The sequence below is a fragment of the Talpa occidentalis genome, unplaced genomic scaffold (assembly GCF_014898055.3).
Source record: "Talpa occidentalis isolate TD23 unplaced genomic scaffold, MPIMG_talOcc4v2.1 talOcc4.6, whole genome shotgun sequence".
In the NCBI taxonomy this organism is placed as follows: Eukaryota; Metazoa; Chordata; class Mammalia; order Eulipotyphla; family Talpidae; genus Talpa; species Talpa occidentalis.
The window spans coordinates 58,726-78,963 of NW_023604972.1; the positions used below are offsets into that span (position 1 = coordinate 58,726).

The 20,238-nt window shown below is 66.0% G+C and overlaps 3 protein-coding genes across 3 annotated transcripts; 1 reads left to right on the forward strand and 2 right to left on the reverse strand.

Annotated features, from left to right (window-relative positions):
• Nucleotides 1–2,850: 2,850 nt before the first annotated feature.
• On the reverse strand, nucleotides 2,851–3,957 carry TMEM271 (transmembrane protein 271). The gene has a single exon (XM_037530515.1). It carries the CDS (start codon nucleotides 3,955–3,957, stop codon nucleotides 2,851–2,853), a length of 1,107 nt encoding a protein of 368 aa, XP_037386412.1.
• Nucleotides 3,958–10,577: 6,620 nt separating this feature from the next.
• On the forward strand, nucleotides 10,578–15,359 carry PDE6B (phosphodiesterase 6B). Its single transcript, XM_037530516.1, is given in 12 exon segments — nucleotides 10,578–10,774; nucleotides 10,776–10,890; nucleotides 10,892–11,365; nucleotides 12,430–12,546; nucleotides 12,824–12,884; nucleotides 12,887–13,053; nucleotides 13,379–13,479; nucleotides 13,677–13,784; nucleotides 14,131–14,194; nucleotides 14,427–14,499; nucleotides 14,730–14,816; nucleotides 15,190–15,359. Coding segments are annotated over 12 exon segments (1,734 nt in total).
• A 2,265-nt stretch (nucleotides 15,360–17,624) lies between these two features.
• ATP5ME (ATP synthase membrane subunit e) lies at nucleotides 17,625–18,957 on the reverse strand. Its single transcript, XM_037529767.2, has 4 exons — nucleotides 18,874–18,957; nucleotides 18,383–18,437; nucleotides 17,997–18,095; nucleotides 17,625–17,723 (listed from the first exon to the last, which is right to left on the reverse strand). The coding sequence occupies exons 1-4, from the start codon at nucleotides 18,907–18,909 to the stop codon at nucleotides 17,698–17,700; spliced, it is 216 nt and encodes a 71-aa protein (XP_037385664.1). The 5' UTR covers nucleotides 18,910–18,957; the 3' UTR covers nucleotides 17,625–17,697.
• Nucleotides 18,958–20,238: the final 1,281 nt, after the last annotated feature.

Genomic DNA, 20,238 nt, shown 5'->3' on the forward strand with positions numbered 1-20,238 from the left:
TGGGTGCTGGGCGAGGCAGCAAAAGCCAGGCTGGGTGGGGCCCACACGGAGCAGCCCCTCTGGACCCGTGTTAACAAGGGGTGGGCGCTGGGAGCTCCTGCAGGCCGTGGCATAGGGCACCTCCCCCACCCCGTCCCCAGTGGTTTTCTTTTCCCTTCTGTGGGGTCTTGCTCTGTGGACACTTGTGTCCAGAGGAGTTTCGCTCAGCCACAGTCGCGGAGCTGACGGGCCCAGAACCCCAGGCCGAGCTGCCGCCCCGCATGAGCACCTCGCGCCTTCACACCCGCGCTCTAAGGCTCTGCCGCTTGCTGCTTTTCTTTCATGACTTGGTGGCACGGCAGTTCTCAGCAGCGTGGCCTCGGGGCGGGGGGGGCTGCGGTGCCCACACTGGCCTTGCTCAGGCTGGGCAGGACAGAGGGGCCGGAGAGTGGCGCCGGCTGAGCCGTGGGGTGCAACCCTGGGGGTGCAGCCGGAAGCCCCAGAGGCACAGGTGACCTGCAAGCGGCGGGTCGGTCCTGTGTGCGGTGTGCACACATACCCTTGTGGGGGGCGGGGGGTGGGGGTGGCGGGGGGCAGGTGCACGCAGTGCATAGGGGCCGGGCTGCGGCCAGAGCTGTCCCCACAGGAGCCAGCTTCGCACAGCACGGCCAGGCCTTTAGTTACGTGGCCATTTGACTGCGTTTCAATCAGAAAGTCAGCGGTGAGGCTCAGGTTTGGGTTGCAGGGGAAGAGTTCCCAGCATGAAGAGGCAGGTGAACCCAGATGAGACCCCGGAAGCACCTGCGACCTGACCCAGAGGAAGGGGCTCTTCCTCTGCTCACTCCTGAAAAGGGAACATTTATGTCCAAAATAAAGAACATTGATGTCCAAGTCATGGGAATGCAGATGCGGGTTGGTGTGACCTTGGCCTCCACCCTTGGCCCAGCCGGTCACACCAAGAGTGGGTTTTGCTTCTGAGAATCAGAATTTTCCAAGAACCGGAAGGAAATTTCCAAGAGCCGGCATTAGTTTCCAAGGAGCACAAACAATCAGTTCGAAACCACTAACTTTGTGTTTCCGGAGAGTAGGATAAAGACAAGCGGGGCCAGCCCCAGGGGGCACCGGTGACCGCTGCTGCACCAGCCTGACCCTGGGGGTCCCGTGTGGGGGTGCTGGGACTGTGCTTCCTGCAGTAAATTTCACAAAATGAAGCCTTGGCACCTCGGGCCACATCACCCTCCACACCCTCCCGGCAGGGGCGCCGGGTCCCCACTCTGCCGCTATCCCCACGCCCCGCCCCGCCCCGCGCCCCCTGCGCCAGCCTGAGGCTGAGAGGACTCTGGCTTCGCTCGCACTGTGAGGCTCAAGGTGTCCAGCATCATGGCCGCACAAGCCCCACAAAAGCCTTCCAGAGCCCTCGGGCCTCCCCTACTGCCCGGCGGGGCCTCCCCTCCGAGGGGGGACACGGGGAGCCCCAGGAGCCTGGTGGCGCCCTGGTGGTTTGACTTAGGGAGACGGGGAAGATCCTTAAAGGTCGTTTCTGCCGCCACTTGTATTTTCTGCTCAGGGCGCCCATGACCTGGAGTGGAGGCAGAGGCGGCAGGTCAGGCCGGCTGAGGCCTCGATTTGGCTGACTCAGAGGCGCAAACTGGGCCATCCTGAGGAGGCTCGTGCAGAGCCAGTGGCGCCCTCAGGAGGACTCGCGGCTGCCGCGGAAGAGGGTGCCGCCACTTTGATCCCACCCTGGTTTCATCAGTGTTGTCCAAGCATCGTGGGAGGCTGGCCACCTCCTCGGGTGGCCAGGGGTGGACCAGGGCTGCCTCCCTCTGGCCTCTGCAGCCGGGCGGGGCCCAGTCGCCGGGCTGGCATCTCGGGGGATGCCGCCTCTGGTCAGGGGCACCTGGGGCCTGCTCCTCCGCCCACCCCCCTGCCTGCAAAGCGGGCAGTCCTGGGGGAGCCCTGGGCAGGCCGCCTCCTGGGCAGGGCAGGGCAGCGGGCGCCAGCAGGCCAGGGCTCACGCACTCACGAGACAGCCCCCCCCACCAGACACCGCCTGCCAGGCCCCCCAGCCCCGCAGATTGAACGGAGCCCCGGCTGTGCATGCGCCTCCACACGCGCGTCCTGGCCCCCAGCACGGGCTGCCGGCGATGCAGGCTGTGAGGGGCATATTTTAAGCGAAATGCTAGTGCGGAAAATTACCAGATTAATGAGTTGATCAGCGGGAGAGATCTCTGCCACGGTTTCGATTTTTCAAAACAGGACTGGACTGTTCACAGGCAGCAACAAGGGAGGGGAGCTCGCCGGGCCCAGCCGGCCCTGGACACGCCGCCCGCCCTGCGCCGCCGGCCGCGGGACGAACGTCTCCAACAACACAGCAACTGATTTAATAAAGGAGCGCGCTGATGTTAAATCGCAATAAATTTACCAAACACGTTCACTGCTTATCGAGAGCTTCACAGTAAGAAAGCACTGACAGAGCAGGCACGTCCGTGTACAAAGGGGCGCTCTTCCCCGACGGGGCGGCGGCTGCGTCCTCTGTCCGCTCTGCGGCCCGGGCCGGCTCCCCCGGGGCCCTGCCGGCACCCCGGAACGGACTCGCCAGGGAGGCCTGCGGTGCGGGCCAGCCAGCCCCCAACGGTTATTGTAAACTTGAAAACGGAATCCGGATGCGGACAGACGCGGGCAACGCGCGCGACCGCCCGGACACACGGGCGCGGCCGCCGCGGGGGGGCCGGTCTGCGGCGGGGTGTCCTGCGGGGCGGGGCCCCCGCGCGGCCCGCGGGGCCCGCGGCCCGCCTTGCAGCGGCGCCGGGCGCGGGCGCGGGCGCGGGGGCGCGGGCGGGCGCGGGGCGCGGGGCGGCGGCGGCCGGCTCAGCGGGCCCGGCCCAGCTCCCAGGGGCGCGCCGCGTCGCAGGGCGGCCGGCAGCAGTAGGGGTAGGAGGCGTCGAGGTCGGGGTCCGAGGGCGCGTACCCCGGCAGCTCCACCGACGGGTGCCCGCCGCAGCACACCTCCACGCCCGCCTCGTCGCGCGCGCGGGAGACGCCCACGCTGATGTAGGCGACGGCGTGGCGCGCCGCGAAGCCCGCGCAGTCCCCGGGGGCGGCGAAGTCCGACTCCTCCGGCGACAGGATGGAGGCCTCGCTCGGCCGCGGCTGCAGGCGCCGGCCCCGCCGGCCGCGCCGGCCCCGCCGCGCCCTGGAGCCCGGCGGCTGCGCGCGGAGCCCCGCGCCGCCCCGGGGCCGCGCCAGGCTCCGGTCCCCGCGCCGCCGGCCGCGCCGCCCGCGCCGGCCCTGCGACGCCCTGTAGTTCTTGACCAGCAGCAGGCTGAGCAGGCCCAGCAGGCACTCGAGCGAGTTGAAGACGGTGGAGAGCACCAGGCCGCGCTGGTAGTCCTTCAGCTGCCGGCACTTGGCGGCCGTGGCGCTGTCCAGGGCGCTGCGCGCGCGCGGCGCGCCGGGGGCCGCGCCGGGGCCCGCGGGGCCGGGGCCCGCGGCGGGCGCGCGCGGGGGCAGGCAGTAGTGGGAGTACTTGCGCTCCACGAGGGACACGGTGTCGCCGTCGATCACGGCGCCCGCGAAGGCGCTGAGGACGCCGAGCATGAAGACCAGCACGCCGAGCAGGAGCAGGTTCTGGCTGCCGGCCGGCCCCGGGGGCCCGGCCGCGGCCCCCGGCTCGCCCGGCGCGGCCTCCGGAGCTCCCGCCGGCGCCGCGGGCCCCCCGAGCCCCGGGCCCGGCCCCGCGAGGGGCGCGTCCCGGGGCCCGCAGCAGAGCAGGGCGGCGCCGAGCAGCGAGAGGCCGGCGGCCAGCAGCAGCCCCGAGTAGAAGGCGCCCGCGGCCGCCCCCAGCCGGAACGGCTCCCCGCGCAGCTCCGAGCCCAGCGAGAAGCACTTGAGGCCGACGGCGGCGGCGCTGAGCGCGCAGGCGAGCAGGAGGCAGGAGGAGAGCGCGGCGCAGGCCCCGCGGACGCTCCACTTCATCCTCCGCGCCCGAGCCGGCCCGCGCCCCGCGCGCCCGCCGCCGCCCGCCGCCGCCCCCTCGCCCGCGCCTCCTCCCGGCGCCGCGCGGCCGGCCCGCCGGCCTCCTCCTCATCCTCCCGCGTCCTCCCGGACCCGCGCCGCGGCCGCCGGGGCCCGCATCCTCCGCCGCCCGCGCCGCGGCCCGCGCCGGGACCGCTGCGGCGCCGAGGACCGCAGGGCGCGCGCCCCCTCCCCAGCGCCGGCGCCCCTCCCCGGCGCCGCGCGCCCCCACCCGCGCGCCCGGCCTGGCGCCGCCCCCTCCCGCCCCCGCGGCCGCCGGACGCCCCTCGGCCGCGCGTCGCCGGGTCCCCGGAGGGCGGCCTGGCCGCCGCCGGACGCTCGGGCCCGCCCCCCGGCCCCACCCGCGCCGCCCGCCTCCGGCGCCCCGATCTGCGCCCCCGCGCCGCGGCGCCGGGCCCTCCCGCCCCGCCCCGCCCCGCCCCGCCCCGCCCCGCCCCGCCCGCGGCGGCCAGGAAGTTAACTCGGGGTGCGGGGCGGGCGGGGGCCGGGCCGGGCCGGGCCGGGCCGGGCGGGGGCAGCGCGAGAGCGCGGAAGGGAGAGGGGTCTGGGGGAGGCGGCGCGCGCGGAGAGCGGGGCGCGGGGTGCGGGCGCGCTGGGGCGGGCGGGCGGCCGAGCTGGAGGCGCAGCCCGGGCGGAGGGGACCTCGCAGGGGTCTCCTGCGGCCTCCGCCCGAGGGCCCTTCTGGGGGCGCGGGCGTTCCCGGCGCCCAGGGAGTTAACGCGTCACGAGGCGGCTCGCGGCGGGGGCGGGGCGGGGCGGGGCGGGGGCGCAGGCTGCTCCCCGGCGGCGGGCCCCGGAGGGGTGAGAGGGAGGCGCGGGGGCGGCGGCAGCCCCCCCCCGCCTCCCCGGCGCCCCCGAGGGCCGCCGCCCCGCAGCACGTCTCCCGCGCGCGGCCCCGGCGGCAGCGGCGGGCGGAGCGCGCGGGTCTCGGCGGCCGGTCGCCGCGTTAAGTAACTTCGCCGCGCGGGGTCCGGGGCGCGCGGGGGAGGGCGAGAGCGCGAGCCGCGCCCGGAGCCCAGGCTCGACCCCTGAAGGGCGCGGAGCGCCCAGCGCGGACCCCGCGAGCGCCGCACCGCACGCCGGGCGCGGGTCCCGCCTCCCCTGCGCGCCGCCGCCCGCGGTGCCGCCCGCGCGGGAGCGCCGGGGGCGCGGGCGCACGACGAGCGCGTGGCTGTATTTTTAGCAGGGGCGCAGATTTTAGAACAGCAGCTGCGCCTCCCGCCGACCGCTCCGGCGCGGCGACGTGCCCGGAAAGCGGGGCCGGGGCCTCTCGCGCCCGGCGCAGGTGCCCGAGCGGCGCGGACCAGGCGTGTGAGCGCCCACGCGCGAGCGGCGCGGCTCCGGCGATCTCCCGTTGCCAGGGCGACGAGGTTCGCAGCGCCTCCTGGAGAAGGATGGGGCGCGTCTGCGCTCCCCATTGACTCGGCTTTGGGGAGGAGGGGACTGCCCTGGGCCCGCTCCCCTTGCGGCCGGAGGGGTCCACGCCCTCGGGGGCCGAGGCGGCGGCTGGGCGGGCGCGCTGGGCAGATGCGGGGCGCCGGCCCCCCTCTCCTGGCTCCTCGCCCCCCACCAGACGCCCACGCCCACCTCCCTGCGCCTTGCACCCGCCTCTCGCTGTTGCAGGCCCGCGCGCCTGTGCGCCCCGCACTGCTCCCTCACCTGGTGTGAGCTGCACCAGGGAGATGGGCTGTGGGAGGTGGGGTGCGGGGTGTTAGTGGGGTAGGAGGTGCGGTACAGGGAGGCAGGGAGTTCAGGAATCTGGGTCTGGGTATATGGGGGTTCAGGAAGGGGGAACAGGGAAGCAGAGAGGTGCAGGGAGGGGTGCAGAAAACTGGCGTGCAAAGATGGAGGTGCAGGGTGGTGTGGGCACAAGCCTGAGTGTGGATCTCGTGCAGCCAGGATCCTGACTGTCCCTGAAAGCTCCTGTGAGGGCAGGGGCTCCTGTCCTCGGGTATGCAGGGGCTGAAAAGGGGCACTGCCAGCGGAAGGGGTTGCTGAGGGCTTGGCGGTCAGAAGCCAGAGGCTGCTGGGTGAGGGCACTGCACAGGGAGGCCTGCAGCAGAAAAGGGGTCCGTGTGAGTGGGGTAAGGAGGGTGGGGGACAGAGGACGTGAGTTCTGCTCTACTCTGTGCACCCCACTGCCTTCCTGCTCCCCACTAACTCCCTGCCCCCAATCCTGGCAGAGGGACCCATAATAGGCAAGATCTCCCTGTGGTCCAAAAGCCCCCCATGGGGAGTCCAGGGCCTTGTCCAACCTACCCTCCCCCCAGACAGCTGCAGGGACCCCAGGGGTGTGCGTGAGCCGGCAGAAGCCGCCCTGGGCCCGCTGCCCCATGCCAGCATCTAAGTCAGCCCGTTTCAGCCCCCTGGAAGGTCAGGACCAGAACTGGACCAGTTGGCACAGGCCAGGCTGGCGGAAAGGCACCTCCTGGCAGGTGGGGAGGGCTCCCAGGAGGAGCAGGGGGAGGGGGGACCTTAGCAGAGGAGGGAACATGGAGGGCCCAGCAGGATCTAAGCTGGGATGAAGAGTGACTGGCAGGGCCTTCCCAAGTCGCAGAAGGGCGGGTTTTAGGGGGAGCACTGCCTCGTGCAACTGCGTTGTAGCCTCCGCAGAAATGAGGGGCCCAGCCCCTAACCCCACCCCACCCCACCCCACCCCCAGCACTGCCTGGGGCCCTGCAGAGTCAGCTGGTCCCTGAGTGAGGCCACAGCCTGCGGGAGTGGCCCTGCTTCCTTAAGGCTCTGCAGGCTGGGGGTGCTGGCCGCCCCTCCCTGCATGCCGGGGTGGGACTCGGGCAGCCCACACACTTCCAAGGCGACTGAGGCGATCTAGCGGAACCCTCCCCCACCTGCCTACCCCCCAGGCTCCAGGGGCAGCCCGGGCAGCTGGGGCAGCACTTCCCCACCATCTCTCCTGGTTCCTTGGCCTGGCCAGAGGGAGCTCCCCCCAACAAGCAAATTGCTATCTAGAGTGGCTGCAACCTTCTGCATCCCCAAGACAGGTTACTCCCCCTAAAACCCGCCCCTCTGCGACTTTGACTTCCCGACTTCCCGTGTGGGCCTCCAGGCTCCAGCTCAGGTCCCTCTGGGAAGGCCCTGCCAGTCACTCTTCACTCCAGCTTAGAAAATTTGAGTTCTCTTTGTGTAACTGAGTTGTAAGCATTTTTATACATTCTATTTTTTTTTTTTAAAGATTTGTTTATTTATTTATTTATACAAGCACTGGGTACAGTCAGAAGCGCAGGAGGATGAGAGGATTCACCAGAGCCAGAGCGGGGAACAGAACAGGCAGAAGGACCGAAGTACACTGCTGAGGGGAGCAGCGGGCGGCAGGAGAGGTCTGCGCGCCATGTGGGACTCTTGCCAGCGGCCAGGGATTGAACCAGTGCTGCAGAGGCTGCGGGCAGCTTTGCAGCCCAGCGCTCAACCGCTGCGCCACCAGGGGAGGCCCTATACATTCTATTTTTTTTTAAGATTTATTTATTTATACAAGAACTTGGGTACAGGCCAGAGATGCGGGAGGGTGAGAGAATTCACCAGAGACAGAGTGGGGGACAGAACAGACAGAAGGACTGAAAACACTGCTGAGGGGAGCAGCGGGCGAGTCAGGAGGGGTCTGCTGCATCATGCGGAATCTTCCTGGCCGGCTGGGAATTGAACCCACACTGCAGAGGCTGCGGACAGCTTCACAGTGCTGCGCTCAACCCGCTGCTCCACGAGGGAGGCCTTTTATACATTCTAGATAGAGGTTCTCTATCAGATAGAAGTTTTGAAAATACATTTCCCAGTCTTTAAGTGTAGTTTTCATTTTCTTACCAGTATCTTTTAAAAAGAACTTTTTAACTCTGATGGAATCCAGTTTATTATTCTTTTCTTTTATGGCTTTTGTGTCCTATCTCAGAAACAATGCCCTACACCAAGGTCAATAATACTTTCTTCTGTATTTTTATAGTTTTATAGTTTTAGTCCTTATACAAGCATGTGTGATGCACCTGGAATCACTCCTGTGGCTTTTATTTCTGAGTGTGATGCCCAATTGTTCCAGCACCATTTGCTGACAATACCAGTGTGTCCCATGAACATCTTTGGCACTTTCATTGAAAATCAGCTTTCTATAGAAACATCTATGGCTTAGAGAACTATCACTTTCTACCCAGATGGCTCATCAAGATTTCGATTGGGACCGTGCTGAGCCTACGCAGTGATGTGGGCGTAGTGGGCATTTCACCATGCTGGGTCTTCTGACCCAGGAACATCTGACTCTACACACATTGAGGTCTTCGTTCATTCTTTTTTAAGATTTATTTATTTATTTATACAAGCACTGGGTCCAGTCAGAAGCGCGGGAGGGCGAGAGGATTCACCAGAGCCAGAGTGGGGACAGAGCAGGCAGAAGGACCGAAGCACACTGCTGAGGGGAGCAGCGGGCGGCAGGAGAGGTCTGCGCGCCATGTGGGACCCTCCTCTGGTGGCCGGGGAGCAGCCGGGGATCGAACCGGCGCTGCAGAGGCTGCGGGCAGCTTTGCAGCCCAGCGCTCAACCGCTGCGCCACCGGGGAGGCCCTCTTCTTTCATTCTTACCGCTATTTTACAATTTTTAGTAGATAGGTCGTACAGAAACTATTAAATTCACCTATCAGTATTTGGTACGTTTAATGCCGTGGTATTACTTTAATACTTCATTGTCCAGTGGTTTGTTATGAGCACACACGACACCAGTGATTCTTGAAGTCCTCTATCCAGCGACCTTGCCTGCTCCACCCAACGGTCATAGCAGCCGATTCCGTGGATTCCGTGTGAGGTTATGCGCAGACGGCCCATTGCAGGCAAACAGAGCAGTTTTGTTGCTTCCTTTCCCCCCGGCTCAGGCCGGACTGAGCCTATGCTGAGATCTGTCTGTGCCTGAGCGTGCACCCCTGCACTCACATGCGAGTTCGTGGACACATGCCAGTGGGCTGTACACGCATGTGCACGCATACAGAGCTGCTACACACACGCCTGCATGCACGCACGCCCCCCACACGCACACAGCTGTAATCCAGGCTTCCTAACACAGCAGACGCCCCAACAAGCTGCCCCGTGTGGCCTGGGCACAGGCCCTCAGCGCATGGCCCCTGTCGCCATCCAGACACGTGCTATGTGGATGGGACCTCAAGAGTGAGCCCATAGACCCCTGCCCTGCCCCTCATCTGAGCACCGAAGAGAGGGTCCAGCAGCAGGACAGGGGCGCCTGTGGGCAGGAGTGGGCTCAGGCTCGGGCACCAAGCTCAGGGACTGATTCTCAGGGCCAAGCCCGTCCCCGACAGGTGGGACCCCCAGCGCTTCTCCCAGCGAGCAGCAGAGTCCGAGCAGAAGCTGCCATCAGCCTCTCCACACCTGGGTGGGTGTAGGGAGCATGTAAATTGTAAACATCACCTATTGGATACCAGCTTTTCGCAGACGCAGACAGCGCGTAGCCGACGCTGGTAGATTATGATGTAATGGAAACATATTCTTATTGGACACCAGCTGTCCGAGGACATTGGGCACCAGCTGTCCGAGGATGAGTGAAAGTGAATATTTTTTGTTTTGATAAGTTGGAGTAAAGAAAATATTTTGGTGAAAGTAAAATACAAATATTTGTGTATATATTATTGGATGCAAATATGTTATTGAAATAATGTTGAGAAAAATAAATGATGTAACCTAGCTCAGGGGAAGTATCTAAACCGAGCGATTGCAAAACACTTCGGCTCAGGGTGAGCTCAAGGTCAGCGCATTACTGCGCGACTGAGAGGTGCCTTGCCCCTTCAAGATCCCCTGGAGAAAACCCAGAACGTTGTTCAGGGGCTGCGGCCGCCGGGCGTCCCTGCGGAGCCGAGACCAGATTCCACCCATCGAGTTCAACCACGGACGACTGCCGAGCCACGGCCTGCCGAACCACGGCCGACGCTTCCCCGGCGACTAAGAGTGACGTTGCGGTAAGCGATCGCTCGAGGGACACAGCGATAGGGTAGTGCTGGGCATGGTGTTTGATTGTGTACGACTTGTGTGAATAAAGCATATTGAAAGGCACCATCTATGGTCAGAGGAGTATTGGCAGCGCCTACCCTGAGGGAGCCCACCAAGGTGGTCGGCTTCCCTGCGAGCGACAGTGGCACCACCTTCCTCCTACACCACCTGGGGAAGGGGCCACAGGGCGCACCATGGGGCCCCTCCTTGGGGCTGGGCTTCTCCCCAGTCCTCCCAATGCACCCGAACCCGGGTCTGGGTGCCCTGTCGTTCACTCTGTGTCCTCAGGCGGCCCACACGGGACGGGCCATGGCATCTATGTCCCCTCTGGGCTCAGGTGTGCAGGCGCCCCAGCGAGAGCCACGCGGCACCAGACCCCCGGCCCTGCCCTGGGCAGCCCCCACGACCCAGTCCTTCCTGGGCTGATTCTCCCAGGGAGACAGGAGCCAGCTGCAAGGCAAGGGGCAGGCCAGGCAGGGCAGCTGGGACCTCTGGGCCTCGTAATCCTGCTAAGAGGGGCTTTGCTGAGGACAGTGCAAGTGAGGCCCAAGCACGGCTCCCGGAGGTGCCATGAGCTTCGATGAGGAGGAGGTACAGGCGTTCCTGGACCAGAACCCCTGCTTTGCCAACCAGTACTTTGGGAAGCGGTGGGACCCCGGGAGTCTGGCGGGCGCCTGTGAGGAGGAGGCCCTGCGGGACTGCGCCAGCTTCCAGGAGATGTGCCAGATGAAGGAGGGCGCGGAGCTGCTGGTGCTGGTGCGGGAGCTGCATGGAGAGAGTGGCCTGGGGGCTCCTGCGGCGCCTGGGCTCCCTCCTGCGGGCTGACTGCTGAAGCCTCTTCCTGCTGTGCCAGCGCAAGGGGTGGCCAAGCTGGCCACCCCAGCCCTCCACCCCCGCTCCTCAGTGTGCAGCCTGGCAGCGCCCTAGAGGACTGCCTGGTGCCCCTTGACGCTGAGATCGTCTTCCTGCTGGACATCGGGGTCGTGGGCCACGTGGCTCAGACCAAAAAAATGGCAAACATCCAGGACATGGCTGAGGTGGGTTCTGGGGCTCCCCTGCGCGGGTTGGCCGCAGCAGGTGTGGGGGGCCCAGGGCACAGCCCTGCTGGAGAGGGGGCTGGAGGGTGCCTGGGACAGACTCTACTGTGCCCTGGCCCCCACACCTGGAGGACGGCACAGAGCAGGGCCCAGGGGCCCCAGAGCCCCAAGCCTGAAACTCCACGAGACCCTGCTGGCCACTCCATGGATGGATTTGGGGGTTCAGGGGATGCAACAGGGGGCCTGGAGCTGGTCCGGCAGGACATTGGCGAGGAGCAGCACATGGAGTGGGACGATTCGGGAGTCCTGGAAGAACAGGGGGTACCCACGACACTGCTGCTGTGGGGAGGGGCTCAGGATAGGTGGGTGGGGGATTTTGAGGTGCCTGCTGCCCGGTGTGAGAGATGGGCCAGGTGGGCGTGGGGGCCTCGAGAAGGAGCAGGGAGAGGAGGCCCCGTTGGGAGGTGGCTGCTGCCTCCCTCCCCCTGCTCCCCCGCAGCCCTCCCACCCCCCCCCCCACACACACCAGGGTCCAGAAGAGGGGCTGGCCTGGGAGTGGCCTGCAGGGCTAGTCTGGATGGATCTGACTCTTCCACTCCCATGAAGGAGCCCAGAGGGCGAGCAGCTCAGCCCCGTGGCCCTGCCTGGGACCAGCAATCCTCTTAAACTAATCTGCTCCCAACGCGGCTGTGGGCGACCTGAATGCGGTCACCTGCAGGATTAATGCCACACTCCCTCCGTTTTAAGTGGGTCGTCCGCTCCACCATGCAGCCGGCAGCGGGCTCCGCTCATGGGCCATGTGAGGGCTGAGCACGGAGCCCGGGGCGCACCATGTGTGGATTTGTGGTCAGGCCCTCCCATGCGGCAGAGGGCCCAGACTGCAGGTGCTCCCCAACCACTGCTGCCCTAAGAGCCCCCAATCCTAGGGCGAGGAGCTGGGGAGGGTCAGGGGTGGGGGTAGAACCACCCCATCCGCCCAAAGGCCGTAGGCCCCAAGTGCCGGCCACAAGGCTCCTGTGACCCTGGGGGTTCTAGACGTGGTGGAGGCAGCTGGGTATGAGCCAGAGGACACAGGGCAGGCAGGAGGAGGCTCCAGGGCCAGAGGGGTGGGAGGCAGCCAGGTCTGGGCGGTCACAGGGTCTGGAGGCTGGGTAGCTCTGAGGGCCGCAGGCGACTGGGCCAGAGGGAAAACCCAGTCCCACAGGGCGCAGCCTGGGGTCAGGCCTGGCAGGTCCACCCTTCCCACTGCAGAGAGGCTGGACTTGGCTCTGGGAGGTGGTGAGGAAGAGACTGCTGGGCAGACAGAGCCCGCCCGCCCACCCCTCCTGCCCCGCCGACTCTGGCCGGTTCAGCTCCAGGCAGAGGCTGCCCTTGACCTTTCCCAGCTTCTCCACCTTGTGCCGGGCTATGCTGGGGTGGCTGGTGGGGAGGGCCAGGTGTGCCTCACCGTGGTCACAGGTGGGGCCCCACAAGCCCCAGGCACCGGCCGACAGCGCGTCCTGGTGAGCTGCCAGCTCCCACGCCCAGGCCAGGCCCTGGGCTCAGCACTGGCCGGCAGGGACCCCCACCCCACCCCACTGGCCCTGCAGTGCCCTCACTTCAGTCACTTCGTAGACGCGCTGACCCGGTTTATGACGAGGAGCATCCTGGCCTCATCCATCATGAATGGCAAAGACGTCACAGCTGTGGTCATGGCCAGGAACAAGATGGACGGCTGTCCACGGCGCCACGGGTGGGGGGTGAGGCCCATGGGGTGGAGAGATGGGCCTGTGTGCGCAGACCGGCGGGCTGAATAGCTGCTACACTGACCTGGAGGCCACGGCCATGATGACGGCCGGCCTGGCCACAACCTGGACTGCCGCGGCGCCAGCAGCCCGGACCCGAAGAACGAGGTGCCGGGCTCAAGGAAACCTCCCAGATTGCAGAGCCCCTTAGCCAAGCGCTGCGGTGCCTCCATTCTGGAGCAACACCACCTGGAGCTCGGGAAGCTCCTGCTCTCCAGGAGGTGTGTGCCGGCTCCTTGGCGGGCCTCCCCGCCCACTGGCCCTAGCCTGCCTGCATGCCCATGCTGGAGGCAGACACTGGCCGACCGGGCGTTCTGACCTGCAGGTTCCCACAGGACGGGAGGCAAGGGAGGGGAGTGGGGTAGGGCTGCTGCCTATCCCCTTCAAGCCAGTGCCTGAGGCTCCCCACCCCGCCTCGCCTGGTAGGTGAGAGGGCTGGGGCCGAGGGGCAGGGCGGTCCAGGGCAGAGCTGGAGAGGGACCAGGGTGGACCCTAGGGTGGGGAGGGGCGAGGGCTTGGGGGGCGCCAGTGACCTGAGACCCTCCGGCAGAGCCTGAACATCTACCAGTACCTGAGCCGGCAGCAGCACGAGCACATGACTCACCTCATGGGCATCGCCATCCTCGCCACCCACCTGGCGCTGAACTTCAAGTGGGCACCAGCCGAGGGACCGAGGCCCCGTGGGGTCCGGCTGGGGCAGGGTCCAGGGCTGGGGGGCAGAGCACGTCCCTCAGCGCCCCGCAGGTCAGGGTCTCGGGAGGGGCGGGTGGGCTTGGGGACGAGGAGGACTCAGGGGCACGGCCCTGCGTGCAGCGGGGGTCCACCGCTCCCCTTGTCTTGGGGCTCAGGAAAAGGATTCTGTTCCAGAAGATCGTGGACGAGTCCAAGAGCTACCAGGACAGGAAGAGCTGGGTGGAGCACCTGTCCCTGGACACCACGTGCAAGGAGACAGTTCACATGAGCGCGGGTGCCAACCTCGTGCAGGGGGCGCCCAGAGGCCCCACAAGGGATGGAGGCCCCGGATGCTCAGGAACAGCCGGGCGCATGGCCTATGGCTTCCTGGGTGCCTGTTTTCGGGCAGATGGCGTGGGTCGGGATCCTCAGCCTGCTGCCTGGCCAGCGTTTCACTCGCTTTCTCCACCGTGATGTTCAGGCCCACCCATCCCCCAGGCACTGCCGATCCGGCAGGAAACACGTATAAATCAGGGCACTGCTAGCCCCCCAAACCCTGTTTGCCCTTAGTCTGTGGCTGGGGGGCAGGGCAGGAGGCCAAGGGGATGGCTGAGCTCCAACTGCCCGCAGGGCCATGATGATGGCTGCCTGTGACCTCTCCGCCATCATCAAGTCCTGGGAGGTCCAGAGCAAGGTGAGGCGCACCCAGACCTGCTGTGCGGAGAGCCGAGATGGGGCCAGACCCACTGGCGGCAGGCGGCACCTCAGCCACTGCCCTGCACTGGCCCAGCCAGGGCACCCGTGGGTGGTGCCCGTGGTCCCAGGAGGGAGGACCCAGACAGTTTGGGGTGGAAAAGGTCAGGGGCAGGGCCTCCCCACAGCAGGACAGCCCTGGATGGGCACCGACAGCCTCTCGCTGCCTGCAGATTGCTCTGCTGGTGGCAGCCGAGTTCTGGGAACAGGGTGACCTGGAGAGGACCGTGCTGGACCAGCAGCCCCATTGTGAGTGCAGCCCAGACGCACACCTGCAGACCTCCGAGGCCTCCATCCTGGCTTGGTGCGAGGGGGTAGACCCTGGCCCTAAGTCTCCATGGGTGTGGGCCTAGCCAGCAGGGGTCAGGAGCCAGCAGTGCCGGCCGCCACCTGGCCCCAGCCTATGGTGCTGCGTCAGGGCCTGCGGCCATCGGGGTGCCATGGGATGGCGCGAGCCCTGGTTCTCTGCTCCCCACAGCCAATGATGGACTGGAACAAGGCGGCTGAGCTCCCCAGGCTGCAGGTCGGCTTCATCGACTTCTTGTGCACATTTGTGTACAAGGCGAGTGGTGATGGGGCCGCTGTGGGGTCAGTGAGCGCCCAACCCTGCCCTGGCCTTGTCCTCACATTTGTACTTAAACCCGGAACCCGCGGTCCATCCAGGGCAGTCTCCATCCACTCGATGACCACGCGTCCTCGTGACCTCCTCCCCGATTGTCCTCCCACTGGCCTCAAGTTCCCACTCAATCGCGCCCCTCCCTGTGCCATTTCCTTGGCCCCTCCCTGAGCCAGCAGGGCCCTCCCAAACTCCACCCGGGGCGGTGGGGAGAAGGGGCGCACACCACAGCCTGGCAAGAAGCAGGTGGTGGGAGTGGGAAGCTGTCCCAGCAGCCAGAGGCAGCAGGAGGCGTGGCGCCCAACCTCCCGCTCCCTTTCAGTTTTCCTGCTTCCACGAGGAGCTCCAGCCCTTGTTCGACCGGCTGCAGAACAGGATAGAGTGGAAAGCCCTGGCTGACCAGCACGAGAGAGCAAAGGCCTTGGAGGAAGAGAGGGCAGCGGCCAAGAAAAGTCCGGGCCCCACTCTAGCCAGGGCAGAGGCCCTGTGAGCATCACCACAACTCTGGAGTGGGGGTGGCACTTGGCCAACCCCCAAGTCAGCGTGTGTGAAGGGACAGAGTTAAATGTGGAGATAGAGCAGGTTTCCAGCAGTCGCCAGACTGGAGCTGGCCCTCATTGGCGGGGGCTGCCCAATGCCTGCTGTCCTGCCTGCCCAACCCCTGCCCTTCCCCAAGAACAGACCAGTCAAGTGCCGGTGGTCTCTTGGCAAAGTCTAGCTTAAGTGTCGCGACCAGCTCTTCTGCTCCAGTCAAGCAGCAGCCCCCTACATCAGCCCCCCCATATGCCCATACCTCCTAAGACAGACCAGGAACACAGGATAACTGGGGACGGGCAAAGGGTCCAGGCCAGGCGTTCCTTCTCCAGTCCAACCAATGTGGGGAGGTGGATCCTCCAGGAGGCTAGAGCACCCCAATTCAGAATTCCGGGCAGTGTTTTCTGTGCCAGCACCTCTGTGGTGGGGTGTCACTGCTGCCACTCAGTGCCCCGCACAGGGAAGGGCCAGGTGTGTCCAGGAGGCTGCTGGGAAAGGCGCCAGCGGGCTGGCAGTGACACCCCAGCACGGGGTAGCTGGGCTGCTCTCAGCCTCATCTCCTCTTGCAGCAGACGCAGAAATCTGCAAAGGCGGCCTCGCACCCATGTCTCCAACCTGCTACGTCCTGTGAGCTGGCACTGGCTGGGGCTACCCAGCCCTCACTCCCAGGCCTCTCACCTTTTGGCCCAGGAGCTAAGACTCCTGAGAAATGGACAGGAGGGGGCCTCCCTAGTGGCACAAAGGTTGGGATGCAAAGTGTGAAGCTGTCCGCAGTCCACATGGCGTGGCAGACCTCGCCTGTTTCACCCGCTATTCCCCTCAGCAGTGTATTTCAGTCAATCTGCCTGTTCTGTTCCCCACTCTGTCTCTGGTGAATCCTCTCACCGCCCCCCCTCCGCATCTCTGGTCTGTACCCCAGCTCTTTTATAAATGGATCTTTGAAAAAAAAAAGGATTAGGGTCAAAATAAGGGGGGGGTGCAACTGTATAGGGAATATAACCAAAATGAAAATACATACGTTGTCCATAAATAAAAAATGATGTAAGAATTATACAAAATAAAATACTAAAAAAAAAAAAAAAAAAACGATGCGAGAGGATCTTAAGTATCCTGAAATTTTTTTTTTAAAAAAGATTTATTTATTTACTTATACAATAACCAAGGTACAGGCAGGATGCATGGGAGGGTGAGAGGATTCACCAGAGACAGCGTGGGGAACAGAACAGGCAAACTGACAAAGTACACTGCTAAGGGGAGCAGTGGGTGGCAGGAGAGGTCTGCGCACCATGTGGGACCCTCACCTGCCGGGGATCGAAGCGGCACTGCTGAGGCTGCCAGCAGCTTTGCAACCCAGCGCTCAACCGCTGTGCCACCAGGGAGGCCTGCCCCTGAAATCTTTTATAAGGGTTGCTTCTATAAACTAAAGCCGCTGACCACAACGAAAGTGCTAGCTGGACTCCTCCGGGTCCTTGCAAAGGGCCTGAGAACCACCTTGGCTGGACACGGGTACAGAACATCAGGTGGGCGCTGGCCCGCACCATGAAGACAAGCTGCTTATCTTATGGGGTGGGAATTCTAGTGGGGCAGCTTCAGTGACCCATTAAGAAGCTGCCAGAGGCCCCAGCCCTGCAAAGAGCATCGGCAAGGCTAGCGTGACCCGTCCGTAGTCGCCATGCACGCCCCCACAGCTGTCTCCCTGCAGCAGCCACAGGCTACCAGACAGGGCTTCCGGGTCAGAGACCCAGTGCGCCCCGGGATCCCCAGACTGGGGGATCCACTAGTCCCCATGTCAGTCCCCTGGAGAATACGTGGCCGAGGTTTCTCCAGGTCACCAGAGGAACTTAGCACCAGCTGTCCACTCCAGTCTGGACCCCACCAACCTCGGGCGGAACTGAGGGGCAAGGCCACTGAGGGACCCCAGGGATGAACCTATGTTGTTCCAGCACAAGCTCCCCAGCAGCTTTTCCTTTCCCCGACACTGGGGACAAACTCACTTTACAAGTGATATCGGGAAGGTGTAGCACAGCCCCCAGCACCCCCATACGGCACCTCTGCCTGGCCCTCAAAGGGCTGCAACCCTCCCAGGGGCTGGCCAGACCACAGCCTCTGCAGCACCCCATGGAACACCCCGAAGGACAGGGGTAGGGTTTTTGGGCTTGGGGGCTGCATCCTGGTTCTGGGACGGGACTGCCCTGAAGCCCGCCCCACCCAGCTGAAGCACCAGAATCTAGAAGCAACAGCAGAGCAGAGTCACCACACAGAACTTTATTCAGTCCCGGCTGGCGCAGGCAGGCTCACTTCAGGATGCTGTCATCTCGGGCTGCAGGTCAGGAGGAAACACCGTCACCCACGCCAGGCCCTCAGAAAGCCCACTGTGGTTTCCAGACCCCAAGTGGCCCCTGCATCCACTGCGCACCCAGGCAGCGGCCTCGCCAGGCACTGCGGTCACCAGGTGGCTGCCTGCCCGACCCACCGGAGGACCTCTCAGCTGCCCCTGGGGGGACCCCACTGGACCTCGGGAGCCCCTCCCGCCGCTGGCTGGGCCTTGGCCTTCCCTGAAGCCTGGGGGCCGCCCCCAGGATGCCGCACCCACCTTCCGCCAGCTCCCTCTCGATGCGCTTCAGCTCATCCTGCTTCTTTTTCTCCTCAGCCGCCACCCTCCTCTCCTCCTCTGCCCGGGGTTTCAGATAACCTGTGGAGGAAGCAGGGTGCGCACTGGGGAAGGCCCTCACCCCCCTCGCAAGGTGGGGCGGCGGCCACGGGGCTTGTCTGCAGGCAGGTTTGTCTCAGCGGCAGGGCCTGACCTCCCCGTCCAGAGCCTCCCGAGGACGGCCACAGGCTTCCTGGCTCAGACCTCGGTGGTCCCCGCCCGCCTGGAGCCCCCCGCCCGCTTCCTGCTCCTGCGCCGTACACGGGGCGCAGCGAGGCTGCCCGGACCCTAACGCGCGGGGCAGAGGCGCGCCCGGCGCCGTCACTTACTGTAGCGCTTGGCTCCGTAGGCCACGCCGAGGAACAGGGCGGAGTAGCGGCCGAGCTGCGGGGAAAGGCGGTCAGAGGGCGGGAGGGCGCGGGGCTGCTCGAGTGGCCCGCCGGCTCGGGGCGCATGGGGGTCGGGGCATGCGAGGCGGGGGTCCGCGAGGTCCGGGCTGGTCGGGGCCCGCGGGGTCGGGAATGGTCGGGGTCGGGGCATGCGGAGCGGGGGTCCGCCGGGTCCGGGCTGGTCGGGGCCCGCGGGGTCGGGAATGGTCGGGGCGGGGCATGCGGGGCGGGGGTCCGCGGGTCCGGGCTGGTCGGGGCCCCGCGGGGTCGGGAATGGTCGGGGTCGGGGCATGCGGAGCGGGGGTCCGCCGGGTCCGGGCTGGTCGGGGCCCGCGGGGTCGGGAATGGTCGGGGGCGGGGGTCTGCGGGGTCAGGGGTCCGCGACATCGGGGTTCCGCGGGGCCTGCCAGCGGCCGCGAAGCCAGGTTCACCTTGATAAGCGGAGAGACCTGCACCGGCGGCACCATCTTGTCCGTGACCTTCGCACCGGAAGCACAACCCCGGGCGCCGAGGCCGCGCAGGAGCCGAAATCCCTGGAGACGCCCTGGCGTGCGCGGCGTGCGCATGCGCACTCGAAGGAGCGGGCGCGGCGGGGCGCCCCCTGGCGGCTTCCGGGGGCGCGCTCCCGCTCGGGTGACGTCACTAGGCGGGCGCGCACCGGAGCGCCTCACAACAGACTGCGCCTGCGCGCGGCCGGGGGAGGCGGAGGCGGGCGGCGGGCGCGGGCGGCGGGCGCGGGCGGCGGAGGCGGGCGGCGGAGGCGGGCGGCGGGGCGGGCGGCGGAGGCGGGCGGCGGAGGCGGGCGGCGGGGGCGGGCGACCCTCGAGGTTTTCGGGCCGGGCCGGGCCGGGCCGGGCCGGGCCCAGATCCAGGCTACGCGTCACGTGCGTCCACCCACTGCGGTGCCAGCAGGCGGGCGGGGCGCAGAGCCGGGCTATCTGGACCCGAGGGGGCGCTTCCCGCGGCCCCGTCCTAGGCAACCTCAAGGAAACGCCCGCGCGTTGCTTCAACCAGGTCTTGCTCGTTTGGGGAAGGCACCAGCACCCACGCCCTGCCGGGGCCAGCTGCCCACCCGCCGGTCAGCCCGGGACCGCCCTGCATGGGGCGCAGGCCTTGGGGAGAGAATTCGGGTCTGGGTAATAAGTATGGGCTGAAGGCAGGTCCCCGCGAATCCAGGCCCCTCCAGTGGCGAGGTGACCGTCGCCAGTCCCTCTGGACTGTGGCCAGCATGGTGGCCTCAGCACCCGCTTCCTATGGGCGCTGACTTGGGTGTACCCCCAGCGCCCAGCAGAGCTAAACCTCCCGTATTCCAAGAGCCCCTTTGGAGGAGGGGCGGGGGTCTCTGGGAAGACGCTGCAGGAGAGCTGACCCATTGACCCCTGACTCCTGCCTCAGGACCCTGCAGTAAAAGGCCCACCTCCCAGCCCCTGGCACCACTGCACCCAGACCATGCCCTGCTCCACACTCTGCTGCCCTAGCCCCCTTCGGAGCTTCAGTTCCCCCAGGCCAGTCCATGCCAGCCCTGTGTGCCCGTGGCTGGGCTGGTGGCCAGACAGCTGACACAGCTGCTGTGGCATCCTGGGGGAGGGAGAAGGCCTGGCGGGAAGCCACCGGGGAAAGCTCCCTGAGTTCAAAAGCTTGGGTCCCACTAGGGTCCCCACTGGCTGTGGGGCCCACCTGTCCTTACCCTCCACCTGCTTCCAAAGAAAGCTGAGCTACGAATCTGCAGACCAGAGTGCAGCTGCTCCCCGCTGGGTAATTGCCCAGGGAACCCAGGGGTGGGGAGCCCCTCTTGC